General features: G+C 36.9%; 2 protein-coding genes across 4 annotated transcripts in view; one reads left to right on the top strand and one right to left on the bottom strand.

The window, feature by feature from the left end:
* Positions 1-5,371, top strand: part of Fancm (FA complementation group M) — a 53,202-nt gene extending 47,831 nt beyond the window's left edge. The window contains exons 22-23 of one of the 3 annotated variants that reach the window (XM_055595446.1): positions 1,099-1,390; positions 3,413-5,371. In XM_055595446.1, coding sequence (XP_055451421.1) covers positions 1,099-1,390; positions 3,413-3,569 — 449 coding nt within the window. In that variant the 3' untranslated portion in view covers positions 3,570-5,371. The other 2 variants (XM_055595447.1, XM_055595448.1) reach the window with 2 other exon arrangements.
* A 1,299-nt stretch (positions 5,372-6,670) lies between these two features.
* Positions 6,671-14,424, bottom strand: part of Mis18bp1 (MIS18 binding protein 1) — a 34,719-nt gene continuing 26,965 nt past the window's right edge. Inside the window, exons 11-16 of the mRNA XM_055595414.1 lie at positions 14,098-14,270; positions 12,368-12,528; positions 10,986-11,131; positions 9,117-9,216; positions 7,649-7,703; positions 6,671-7,469 (exon numbers count right to left, since the gene is read on the bottom strand). Coding sequence (XP_055451389.1) covers positions 7,375-7,469; positions 7,649-7,703; positions 9,117-9,216; positions 10,986-11,131; positions 12,368-12,528; positions 14,098-14,270 — 730 coding nt within the window. The 3' untranslated portion in view covers positions 6,671-7,374. The remainder of the gene's footprint in view (positions 7,470-7,648; positions 7,704-9,116; positions 9,217-10,985; positions 11,132-12,367; positions 12,529-14,097; positions 14,271-14,424) is intronic.

The following is a 14,424-nucleotide window of genomic DNA, read 5'->3' as shown; positions in this document are numbered from 1 at the left end:
GTGGACAGGGCTGAGAATTCCACCAGACTGAACAGCTTCTTTATTACAGGGCATTAAGGTAATGGTGTTATTTGTTATAATTGTGAGTATAGTGAACGGGTACATGAGTGGGGCTAGGAGGGTTCCTTCTGAAGGTGGTAAGACTGGATTTACCTGAGTTACTAAAATAGTTGGCCTAAGCTGCAGTTAGGAATGCAGGATTGGAATTATAGCCAGGAGATGTCTCTGGTAATAACTTAATTGTTGAAGGACCTGTGGAGAAGAGTGAAAAGATCATGGGATATAGCACCACAAGATGCACTGATTTCTGGTTTCTCTACAGTTCTGTAAGTATTTCAGTGACAAACCATTGCCTCCGCATAACAAGTATATTAGTGTTGCTAAGATGCTTGCTTGCCCTGCACATTTCATGGGGTTATGAGGATGAAATAAAGCCATATTGTTGAAAACTATTATGGAAATATTGGAAAAATTAAGTAAAAGGAAATAGTGGTTTGTGTAAACATTGGTTTGGAAATTGGGCAACAGTTTCCTTCCTTGTGCTGTCATTGGTGAATTATTATCTTGTACCTTGGATAAGTCCCTTTTTATCTTGCAGGAATTTTATCCTTATTTTTCTCCTAAGTGGAAGAGTGAGGCACGAAGAAACTAGTTTAAAACAAAGCAAAAGTAATGTGGTAGAAGTGATGGGAAATATAAGAAATTTAAAATGAGGAATTATAAAATTATTTTATATTTTATAAAATTATATAAGAAAAATTTTATTACAAAAAATTGTTAATATAAGAAAAGGAAGTGAACTGGAAAGGTAAAGAATGATAACATTAGGAGGTCCTCCACATATTTTTTCAGTCACTGGAATAAATACACAATTTTACATCAACTAACTAATCCAATATTTACTGAGCTTTTTTGTAAGTTAATTTCAGACCAGATATTGGAGAATCTCCTTAAAGCTTAATTGTAGTTTCTCATTAGTAAAAGGTACCACTCATTAACTCAGTGATGAGAAGCTAGAATTCTAATAAAGTATATGAATTTTTTTCTCCCTGATTTTAGTCACTAAGCTTCATTTTTCCCTGAACATGAAATTTTTAGGAGACACATCAAGAATGTTTAGAAGAACGAAGTGCTATGACAGTCTTCTGACCACCTTAGTTGGCGCTGGAATCCGAATCCTCTTCAGCTCTGGACAAGAAGAAACTGCAGATTTACTAAAGGAGCTATCACTGGTAGAACAAAGAAAGAATGTTGGTATTCATACTCCTGCAGTGCTAACTAATAGTAAATGTGAGGCGCTTCAGTTCTACTTAAGTATTCCCAGTGTGAGTTACATAACTGCCCTAAATATGTGTCACCAGTTCTCATCAGTGAAAAAGATGGCTAACAGGTATGTCTTTTTCATTAGTATTTTCAAATGGTTACTATTTTTTTTTTATTTCATTTGTGTGTGTGTGTGTGTGTTGTAGAGGAATTTTAATTCAGTAACATGGCTGCTCTGGCAAGAAGTCACATCCAAAGACCTTCTAGTCTGTGTGATCTGGCAGGAATGCAGACATGCTTTGTTTGGATTACAATATCTTCTGGATAGAATACAGACATGCCCTTAGTACATACCCCTAATCCCAAACAGTAGAGGTAAGTTTAGTTTCTAGAAGGAAATAGCCATGTTTGAAAGTGACATCTAATTGAGAGGCAGGCAGAATGAATCACAAATAGGATATACCGAACTCTAAAGAGGATGGGACAGGAAAGAGAGACTACTTTAGAGCAGCACAGGGAGATAGAGGAAGGTTTGTTTTTACCGAGAGTTTTTAATTGGGGCAGTTTTATAGAGACAGGTTGCAGAGAGAACAAGCTACATACAGCTGAAGACAGAATGAGCAAGAGAATGAAAAGGAGCCAGAAGATTAAAGCATATTGCCAGAATAAGTTGAGGCCAGGCAGAGCAATTCAGTCAGGATTGGGCCAGAACAGGTGAGTTGAACCAGCCACTGAGGGTTCAGAAAGAGCTAGGAAGGATTGGGAATGGCCCTCATCTCATCCCCTCATCTGAGCAAATTAAAAACAACCCATGCATGCATGTGTATCCCCGTGTACCAGAGTTTGCACAGCAAAGTCAAAGGACAGCTTTTGAGAGTTGGTTCTATCCCATGTGAAGGCTCGGGGATTAAACCCAAGTGGTCAGGCTCTGCGCCAGACACCTTTACCCATGCTGGCAGTCCCTCTGCTCTGAATCCAGGAAAAATGTTTTCTTTGCCTTTACACCTAGATTCTCCTTTCTCCATGCTTATTATCCATAGAGTTGGTATTTTAAGAATGTATGACTAGTATTTCTTGGAATTGTCTTGGTTATTGTACTTATTCTTCCGTGTGTATACTCTATTATTCTTTCCTTGTTTTTATCATATTTATTATGTTCACATAATGAGTGTAAAATCTTGTGTCTTAAACTCCCATTTTTCTGGTTACTAATAAAGTTGGTAGTCTGTTTTTAAACTAAAATGTAATCGTATCATTTCCTCCATTTCCTTTCCTCCTTCCTATCCTCGTAACCTCTCACTCTCATATTGATGGTCTTTACTATTGTTACACACATACACATAACAATATAAAGGCAACCTGCTGAATCTGTTACTTGTGTGTATGACTTCAGGACTGACCGCTTGGTATTGAATAACCCAGGGGCCCATCCCTGGAAAAGACTAATTGTCCCTCTTTGTGTCCTCATTAATTGACTATTGTTCTTTGTCTGTGGGTAGGGCCCAGAGATGTTTTTCCCCTCCCATGTTAATATGTCTATTGCTATTTACTTCTTTAGATGTTGTTTAAGCAGTGATGGTTTTGAGGGATTGTGGGTATAGCTTCCCTGTGAAGTTGACAGTAAAAACCTGCACACCTCCTAAGAGATGTCAGTCCTAGTCAACTAAGGACTTCTCCCCAAAGTCCCCACTTTTTAAAGGTTCAGTCTTCCAGTACTGCCAGTCTCAGCTTCAGGTCTCTACAGATGAATATTTGGAGGAAGATTTCAGAGATGTTTACTCCAGTGTACCTCTAAAGTTTTAAGCTGTTGTATGATTGTTTGAGATGGTTCCACTATGTAGCCTTGGACCATGCTTTTCCAAATTCAGAGATTTGCTTTCCTTTGCCTCCCAAGTGCTGGGATTCAAGGAGTGCACCACCATGCCCAGAATACTGTTGAATGTTTAAAGAAAACAGATTTTGTGCTGTTTAACTAATACTAAGGACATATTAACTAGGCGCATAATGGAAGAGGAGGTTTTGAGTGTGTGCTGCTGAGTGAAATGCCTTCTACCTGCTAGGCAAGTGTTTTACTCCATCTATCCAAAGGCATGATGAAAATACTAATTTCATAAAAGCTAAGTTCACTTTCTTGTTTTTCTCTTTTCAGTTCACCTAAAGAAATCTCTACGTGTGCACAAGTAACTCATCAAAAGGCTGAGGAGATCTATAGATATATTCATTATGTATTTGACATGCACATGTTGCCAAGTGATCTTAACCAGGATAGAATGAAATCAGATACATGCTCAGCACTCAAAGAATGACTATGAAAGAACTCTCACAACATTAAATGTACTTCAAGAATCATTGTACTTTTGTGATTACCAGTGTAAAATATGTGAATATTTCATCTCTTAAAGATATCTTTATATTGTATATATTTTTATTTATAGACCATATAATTTATTGTTTTTAAAAGGAGAAAATGCCTCCATAAGATCTGCTGTAAGTAGTTACTGATGGAGAGGGCTGAGCCCATTGTGTGTAGTGCCACTGTGTGGCCTTGGGTTCTATAAGAAAGCAGGCTGAGCAAGTCATGGGAAACAAGCCAGGAAGCAGCACCCCTCCATGCCCTCTGCATCAATTCCTGCCTCCATATTCCAGCCCTGCTTGAGTTTCTGTCGTGATGAACTTCCTTCAATGATGGACCATGATCTGGAAGTGTAAGCCAAATAAACCCTTTCCTCCCCCAACTTGATTTTTGGACATGGTGTTTCCCAGCAGTAGAAACCCTAAGACAGTCCCCAGTACCCATGTAAAAGCAGGATACAGTGGTGCACACCTGGAACCACAGTCCTTAGGACTTCAGAGCCTGGAAGACCTCAGGAGCTTGCTAACCAGTGTGTCAGAATTGGGGAGCTCCAGGTTCAATGGAAAACTGTCTAAAAATAAGATGAAGAGTGATAGATAAAAATACCCCAAGCCAGTCTCTGGCAACCACACACATGTGTACACATCTACATACATACACAGAATGGATGAGTATGCTGACTGATGATATGCACCTAAAAGACCAATACCTTGTAAGCCAAGGCACTAGGCACAAGTTTGAGGCTAGCCTCAGCTACAAACAAAAGCACATTTATTTTTGGAATTTTTCCAAGAATAAGTACTATGATCTATAACTGGTAAGCATGACTGTTAAGAAGTATTTATAAATAAGTTGTGCTGTATATGAATTGTAATATTTAATATCTTAAGTGTAGAACCTGAAGAGATGGCTGAGGTGAAGGACACACAATATCTTGCAGACCCAGCACCCCTATCAGGTGGCGTACAACTGCCTGACACTGTAAGACCTGGGGTCTCACAGCTCAGGAGTTCAAGATCACACCCTTCCCAGAAACTCCCCCAGACCAAGACTCATTGCAAAAGCAAGAGGTTTATTAACCATTGCGCAATGGGGTCACCCCTGCGGTCAGCAAAGAGTGGCACCAGGAGACAAAGGCCTTTAGGTTTTTAAAAGAAAAATTGCAGGAGATTTGAAGTTGCAGTCTTGGCAATTTAGGATTGGATGAGGAAGCTATAAAGTAAGATAATTGGTTAGTCTTAGGTGCTCAAGCTTGGCCAGTCCTGCCAAGTGTGGATGCAGCTGCAATTGAAGGTGGGGGTGGTTAGCTCATCCTTGAAGATTAGGGGCTGCAGACTTTTGGCTGGAGGTCAAAAGCTACTCAGAAGAAGTCTAGGTTTGTTGCTAAGAAATGCTATCTCAAAGACAGGAGTTTTTCTTTTTGCTGAGTGAAGGACATTGCTTGCTTGCCTTTTTTTCTATCTGTCCTCATAGATAGGGTCACATTTTTCCATTCTCTGGAAAGGTACTAAGAGGCTTTAGCTTAACCTGAACCTAAAACTCAAAACTATAGGCTTTAGAAGACATACAGGTTACAAAGTTAGTCTAACCCTTTCAACACCAGCTTCAGTGTATCAGTATCTCTGGCCTCCTTAGGCAGTGCACTGACATTGTACACACACACACATACATATACATACACAAACATTAAAATAGATGATAAAGGTGTTAAATCTCAATAATACTGAGTAAAATTTGGGGAAGTTGCGAGACAAATGATCTAATAATTAAGGTCAAATATTTAATTAAATGTATCATTCCCACCAGATGTATCCAAGTCGTCCAATATTTACCATGAACTTTTTTTGTTTTGGCTCATCTTATACCGTGTTTTATGATGGGCTTCCCTGTTTGTTTGTATCTGCAGTGTGAGAATCTTCTGTCAGTGGCTCTCCCTGCTTCCACGCTTTCTCCTTGTGAGTAGGGGTTGACAAGTCTTAGGAGTGCTCCCCTCATCTTACATGCCAGGAACTTCAGAACTCATCTAATCGGATCATAAAAATGTGTCTTGAAACAAGTAGCTTGTTCATATTTACACTGTCAAATCTAGGAACAAAACCCAGAAACAAACTTTTTACATAAGCTACTTAGGTAGCTTATTTGAGGTAATTTTAAAACCTGAGAAAAGTATTCAGAAACATTGGCTGCTCTGCAATTAGCAATTACTTCTCAGATCCAAATCCATACATGGCAATTATTCAGTTTAGGTAAAGCAGATTTAATGGCCTTCTAAACACTACCTATTAACCTCAACCAGCATAGCATCATGTTAAATGCTGACAATTCACTCAAATTTCTCTTTGAAGTGAATGAAACAGTCTACAGCTACCAATAACTAGCTGGTTGTTTGGTGCAGATATTACTGGAGATTGAACCTGGTACTTTCTGCATGGTAACAGCCATTTCTAGCCTCCTCCCACCACTTATTAAGAACTTCATTTTGTTTAATATTTTAAAAACATTCATGTTCTAGTTTATGTGTTTATGTATGTGTGTGTGTGTTTGTGCACATCTGAGTGCAGGTACCTGTGACAGCCAGAAGAGTACTCATCTCCTGGAACTGGAATTACAGGTATAACAGAGATGGTGGGCACAAAATTCATGTCCATTACAAGAACAGCAAGTATTCAACTGCTGAACCATCTCCACACCCTTAATTTTGTTTTTGAGACAAAATTAAGGTTGGCCTCAAACTTGGGAGTTCCTCCTACCTGTTTCCTGAGTAGATGGTATTAATTACATGACTGAAGCACCAGGCCTAGGAACTGGCTTAAAAGAGCCTGCTCTGCATAGTGAGCTCCAGGGAGCCAGTCTATACAGCGAGACCCTGACAGGGAAGAAGAGAGACTAGAACAAAAGGAATGAATGTTATTTGTACTATATGTTCCAGTGTGGTTTTAGGAAATAAAGTAGGAAGCAGTACAAAATAACATTTTCTTTTTCTGATCAGTTTAAAAAGAAAAAAAAAAATGCAAAAACAAATACTTCACAAAGTTAAATTTTTATTTGAGCAGTCGAACTGGATACAAAGGGAGATGAACATGTTGTAAACAGCAAATAAAAGTTAGTTGTCAGAAAGGGAAAACCTTTCTGAAAGTTTTCCTTATAATGGTGGCTCTATCAACTTACACATTACACAGCTGTAGAATTCAACAGAACCGACCCTCTGGCTTTCTTTAAAATATGGTAAAGAACAATAAGAGAGGGTTTAAAAACAGACCAACTTATCGTAAAAATTTTAAGAAAAAATATCAGAAGAAAAAGCATGCACGTACAACATTAAAAAAGGTAAAAGAATTTGAATGACATAAACACTTGATGAACTCAGGGTTATAATATCAGGTGGCATGATGATGAAAGTTTTCATTCCAGTATCCATGAGTCCAAACTCTTTAACTCCAGCCCCTTATCTCTCCTCATTTAAGGGTTTTTAAATTTTTATTTAAAAGTCCATTTGAGACATGATTATTAAAGTAAACAGACTTGGATTGGTTCAAGAGACAGCTTTATATTTTTTAGTATTACAAAAATAAAATACATACACACAGGCAAAATATTTGACTTGTAAGCTGTAACACTGAGGAATGCGCTATAGGGTGTTTATATTACATATAAACCTAAGACATCTCAGAGAGACAAATCTGCATTCCTTAATTACAAAGAAAATACCATGTCATAAGATGAGTGTACTCTGCCTAATGATAAGATTGTATTTACTATCAGTCCGAATTTGAAAAATAATAATCGATTTCTTCTTCGTCTGTATCTTCGGCATCAATGAAATACTTTGCAATACCAGAGTCTTCACCTAAATCTGTAAAGACAAATTTAATGAATAGGATAAATACATTTCCAGTCATTTTGACAGAACTTAAAACAACTCCAAGGAACTAAATGATAGGTCCCTCTATTTGAGAAGCAGTTACATTTAAAACCATCAAATAAAGATTATATTATAATGGAACTAAGCTACAAAATAAATAAATAGAATACCTTTGTTAAACAGGGTTTTTCGTTTTGGTGTTGGAGATGAGAGACCACACTCAACCTGTAATAGAATGCATGTTATTAGCAAAGTTGTGCCTTCTATGATGCCTCCTAGATGAAATCGAGTATCCTCTAATCACTATGATACTTTAAATATACGACTGTTACATCACCTTCAGTCACTAAAGCAAACAAATTCTTTTTGAGTTTATCCATGGCAAAACCCATAACTTTTTGTCGTTTTTCACTGCTGTCAAACATGTATATAATATTATAAACTAATGCTACAGAAAGGCAAACATAATATCTGTAGCCTATAAAAGATGGCCAAAATGTAATCAGTACTAATTTAATATCTTGGTTTAGATGCCTTATTATTATCCCTGTGAGATGAGGTAATCACAATAGCACATCATTTACTTCTCATAACCACTCAGTACCATTGTCATTATCCAAATATCATAGATTAGAAAAGTCTAAATTGCTTGTTTAGTGTATTGAGGCTGCTACTGATTATTAGATCTTGAAATGAGTACTTCACACAAAATCCTTTGCTTTTTCCATGCTAACAACACTGTACAGATACCATATTATTAAAAAAACAGTAAATTTTGTACATTGCTCAATTTTAACATTAAAAATAATCAAACAGGTGCTAACTTCTAGTCTCTTTAATCCCAGTTCTTGGGAGGCAGAGGCAGGCAGATATCTGAGTGAGAGACTAGTATGATGTGGTCTACAAAGAGAATTCATGGACAAATGGGGCTACACAAAGAAACCCTGTCTCAAAAACAAACATAGGAAGGAAGAAAAGGAGAGAAGGAGGGAGAAAGAAGGAAGAAAGGAAAGAAGGAAGAAAAAAAACGAGAAGGGAAGGAAAAAGAAAGATGTGTTTCTAACAGGAAGGACCCAAAGATTTATCAAAATTTACCTCTTTTCATTAAGTAGAGGGAACAGTCAAGTGTATTAATTTGCTGTGCTGATCCATGGTCCATGCATGGATCAACAGAATGGACATCACACATGGATTATTAGAAACAAATCTCTCAAGTCTACGGCATCATAATCTTAAGAATGTCTGTTTCATTCTCATTAAAGCATAAGGAACTGTAAAAAACAAGTTATCTAAAACTCACTGAGAAGCAGTCTGCTACTTTTGAAACAGATTTAAGAAATGAGCCACTAGTTTCATTAAACCATTAAAGTATTTACTATTTCTTGTGGCTAAGCCACGTGGATGCATATGATTATATAATTCTAATCCAAGGAGAATTTTACTTAAGAAAATCTGGACTATAAAGATTTCAAAGAGAACAAGAGATGGCCATATATGCTCTGAAGACTTACTTTCATAATAAGTAAACTCACAAATCATCTACGTAAAATATTCAAGATTACCTACTTCAAACTACCACAGCTTACCAAGCATTATAACTGTTCTACGAAAGGCATAGGACAAATAATATTTACTTACTGTTTTTTTCCTAATGTTGCCCCAGACAAGGTGACCATTATTTTTGCCATATTTTTTAGCATCTTTTTGCATATAATAAACATATTTATCACAGTCATCCCTGTGTGAATATAAAATAACAAAATGTCAAGTCAACATTATAATTCTATCCATATGTAGAATAGCAATTAATAAAAATCTAAAATTTACTTTTCTCAAAAGAATATTCTAGGAAACTACACTTCCTTATTGGTGTCGTGGTTTGAGTAAGAATGACCCCACATTCTTATATATTTGAATGATTAGTCATTGGAGAGTGGCATTTCATGAGAAGGATTAGGAGGTGCAGCCTTGTTGGAGGAAGTATGTGACTGGGGTGGGCTTTGAGATTTCAAAAGCCCAAAGCAGGCAGTGTCTTTCTCTTGCTGCTGCCTGGTGATCCAGATGTAAAATTCTCAGCTCTCCAGCACCACGTCAGCCTACATGCTACCATGCTCCTGCCATGTAATGAACTAAATCTCTGAAACAATAAGCAAGCCCCAATTAAATGCTTTTATAAGAGTTATAATCATACTGTCTCTTCATAGCAAAAGAATAGTAACTAAGACATTATCCAGGTTTATTCCCTGTAACTCTCGACTTCCTATCTTTGCTTTTTTTCCTGTTCACTTCCATTAATCTAAATCAAATATCAGTTGGTCACTTTTAGGCTATCCCTAGTAAAAAGGGGTATCAATTTACATCTTCCAATTATATCAAGCTCTAATCTAACTTAGCAAGTCTTTTCTTTCTACATTATTGTATTTCTTGTGTGATTACTTATTAAGATACATATCTCAGTCACAAACATTGCTGTAAAATGAATAAACCCACCAGCTGGTAATATTTTGCTTAGTGAATGACAGGTTTACCCAAATGTGCACCCTAAAGATCTACTTTCCAAGAGACTGTTTTGAACAACAGAAGCTAAGTTTTTAACTTTAGAATAGTTTTTAAATTGGGATAAAATAGTCCCTCCCCCATAAACCCCTTATCAATTTTTGAGATAGTATCTTACTATGTAGACCTGGCTGTCCTCAAACTCAGCGATCTGTCTATCTCTGATTCCAAAGTACTGGGATGAAAGGCATGCTCAGCAAGCTAAGTGAACACTGGTAGAATTCCTGGGTCAAAGTTCATGGTTATATTACCAGTTGCAAACAAACTGCAGCTGCACAGTGATTTGTACTTTTTCACTAACATGTCATGAAAAAGGATACTACTTCATTGTTAATTTCCACTAATACTAAATATATTAGAGAAACTGATATTTTGTATTAAGTTATATTACATTCTTTTAAAAAAAGATTTTATAGTATTAGCTTTAAATATGCGTGCATGTGGGAGTTGGGATGGGGGTCATGCACATGAGTGCACTGCTCACAGAAGCCAGAAGAGGAAAATCTGGAGCTGGAGTGAGGTGAGAATTGTCTGAGTTGGGTGCACTAAATACTCTTTACTACTGAGCCACTTCTCCAGACCTAGTAGAACAGTCATTTTTCTGATTGTGTTTCTATTGTTTACAATGATTGATAGCAGGTAAAACATGAAATTATTAATCCTTTCACTAATGATTTCTGGGCTTTGCATTTGAGTTACAAAAACTGTTAACCTGAAAGTATAACACCACAAAGATTCACTAGATTTTTAAAAAAATTTTTTAAGTAAAATTATTTTATTTCCAAGATTATGTATTGTGATAACCCATAACTTGATGAAACTATCCATCCTTCACTTTTAGGAACTATTTATTCTTTATTATTTAAGATAACTCTTACCCTTGTTTATTATGTCACAAAATGTTTCAATGTTCTTTAATATATTAAAAAGTAACATGACATTCACATTTACCTTTGTATAGAGGCTAGCATACCAGGACTGACATGCTGACATTGTGGAGTGTTTGTCAATGACAAACAGCTTGGTGGTGGAGATTCAGGATTCCTGTCCATATCTAGCAGAAAATCATCATCTTGACTGTATTGGAAACTTGGCAACTAGAAAACAAATATTTTCACCAAGCACTTAACAAAATTTTGTGGGTTCAATTGTTTTCCTCTATAATTTCTTTCAAGTTTTATAATTAAAAATAGTAGAACACAGAAGAGTCACTACAAAAACAAATTTCTCTTGTGCAAAATAGAGGCAATTACACCTATTCCTAAAGGCTATGGAGAGCAGAGGTAATCAAGTATTTTCTCAGCATATTTAAAGCTTTTAGGCTTTATGATCCATGTACTCTTTCCCAATTAATCAAGCTGATTTTTGCAGTATGAAACTGTAATATACAATATGAAAGCAATCGGTATGGTTATATTCCACTAAAACTTTGTTTATAAAAACAGAAGACAGGGCCAATGAGCTGGCCCAGCCAGTAAAGGTCCTTACTGTGAAGCCTGGTGCCTTGAGTTTAATCCCTGGACCCATGTAAAGGTTAAAATCACTAAGAAGTGATAGATAGAATGTAGGGCCTGGCACATGTAATCAATCACTGAGCTATATCCCTAGCCTTACATGCTGGCTTTAGATCCTGCAATTTTGCTTAATATCTTCAGTTTTGGGAAATCTTTCTACATATAAAATCACTTTTGTAGCACTCATCCCATCTAGCCTTATGTTGGTTCTTTATGAGAATTAAGTGGGCTAATTACACAGATCCCAAAGCACAAAAAATCCATTTGTTACACAGGAACTTTTAAGCTATCACAGGTGGACCACCTGTTTCCTGCTGTGCAGGGCACTGGGTGCTGCAGCAACAGCTGCACTGCTGGTCTGGTGGATTTAGTGAGAATGAGCCCTTGTTCTAGTATGGCGACATCTGTGAGGGCCAGAGATGGAGAAACAGAGGCCTCTATCCCCTAGAGCTATATGAATTATAACTTCTGTCTCCAGGTGTGCAGCTCATAAAAGTCTAAGCTTTCAAAGTTCCCCTGGCTACCCATTGCTTTGCTCATTCTTTGTGAAAGAAAACTGAACGTCATCTATCTTGCAATGTCCTTGGCCTATTTCTTCATTTTTCTTTTGGTTATACCAGTATTCTCTTTGAAACACTCAAGAATAGACTAGAAACTGGTAAGAATGGCATATTATCAGCAGATCTCTTTGAATACTTTGTTCATGTCTATAAAAGCTATAGATCTTTGACTTAAACATTACTGATAAATACTAATATATAAAGATGAAAAACATAAATCAATGTAAAAATGCAAACTTCATAAAGGTAGCATTCTTACCAATACTCTTTGTTTCTTCGAGGGTGTTGCACTGAAAAAATCATCATGGTTGTCTTTTGGTAGCTGCTCCAGACAATTCCTCATTTGCCGTTTCCTTTTAAGAGTTCCCACTCTGGCAGTTATCTTAATAGTCTGCTTGTCATTAGCATTATCTTCATCATCTAAGAATCAATAAAACATTTTGATGATTTATGTTACCTGCTTTATAAAACTAAAAGTCTCTGGGTGCTAGGAACCTGGCTGGTTCCTCTGCAAAAGTACCAAGTGCTCTTAACCACTGAACCATCTCCCCAGAGACGCTCTTACTTTTTTAAAAGTGTTTTATTGTGAGAATCTTAGTTCCTATGCATTTCCTTATATAGACGAAGAGTGGTCCATATACTTAGTGTTTTCCAGGATACCCAGGGAACATAGTAAGGACATCTCAGACCCTGAGCCAAACATTAAGTGGAGCTTGGGAAATCCTGATGAAGAGATGGAACGACTGAAGGAGCCAGAGAGGTCAAGGACACTAAAAGAAAACCTACAGAATCAACTAACCACAGAGAGTGGAACTACCAACCAGAGAGCATGCACTGGAAGGACCAAGGGCATCTGCACATATGGAACAGTTGTGCAGCCGAGTCTAAATGTGAGACTCCTAAAGCAGGAGCAGGGGCTGTCTCTGACTGCTGCCTGCCTTTGGATCCCTTTTTCTTAACTGGACTGCCTTGTCTAGCCTCAACAGAAGATGATGCACCTAGTTTTACCACAACTTGATATGCTAAGGCTGGCCACAGGAGGCCTCCCCTTTTCTAAGGAGAAAGAGAGGAGGGTGGAAGGAGAGGTGAGCAGGAGGGACTAGCGGGGAGAGACAAGAGGGGAAGCTGTGACTGGGATGTGAAGTAAATAAATACCTTAATTAAAAAAAAAAAAAGAAAAGAAATACCTCCGTCCCCAACAAAACTTGTCAACTGGACTTGAGAATATAGCCTGATCATATAGTACTTGTCTAGCACGTACAAGGCCCTAGGTTCAATAGAAAAATAAAGAAAAGCCAGTAAAGTTATTCTGTAAGATCAACTTGATTTATTGTTATTATGGCAAGGAGATTAGGTACCCTCTAAAGCTTACTATAGGACTTCTCTGACAAAGAATACCTTTTACTAGCAGCCTCAGATAGGAGTAAATCTCAGATTACAAAAACAAAATCTATTAGTTTTTATAAGATGACAGGGACTGTAAGCAAATGCTCAAGTTAAATTATACCTCAGATATTGAAATATCTATCCAATTTCAAGCATTTTAGAACAAATTGAAAGCAAATAACTAGTAAGCTGCTACTGATGGAATTACCTACATTGTTTAAGGCTTAAAAATATTTTATCTTTTATGTTCTTGATTTTAAAATTTGAAGAAAAAAAATGGTACAAGATTCATGAATAAATATGAAAAATAACTGGTACACAGCTATGAGTATACACTAAGCCAATGGTTCTCAACCTGTGTGTTATGATCCCTTTGGGAGTCAAATGATCCTCTCAGAAGGTTCACTTATCAGATATCCTGCATATCAGATATTTACATTACAATTCATAACAGTAGCAAAATTACAGTTAGGAAATAGCAACGAAAATAATTTTATGCTTGGGGATCACTACAACATGAGAAACTCTATTAAAGGGTTGCAGCATTAGGAAGGTTGAGAACCACTGTACTAACCACTCTGAGAAAACAATAATAAAAGTTACCATTTTGGACCTTGAAATTGGCTTGCTTTTTCTTAGAGACATGTTTTCGTGATCCTTTGCCTTGGGGTTCTTCTGTGTATTTCCTTTGGCACTCATCAGGAGTTCGAGTACCTACTGCCATAGCCACATCTGACCAAAACCCAGGTTTGTGCTTTGGAAGAGATGTAAAAGCACTATAGGAGACCAAAGCCAGGTAAGAACAAGGAATTCAAATCAATAAAAATAATTTCCTGAGAGCACACTAAGCCAGTGATATTTACCAAGCTGAAGGATTGTTTTTTAAATCAAAATCACTCTACATAACTATTAAAAAGAAAATATTCTAAT

The sequence above is a fragment of the Psammomys obesus genome, unplaced genomic scaffold (assembly GCF_907164565.1).
Source record: "Psammomys obesus unplaced genomic scaffold, mPsaObe1.curated_primary_1811, whole genome shotgun sequence".
NCBI lineage: Eukaryota > Metazoa > Chordata > Mammalia > Rodentia > Muridae > Psammomys > Psammomys obesus.
This window is presented reverse-complemented; position numbering and strand designations above follow the sequence as displayed.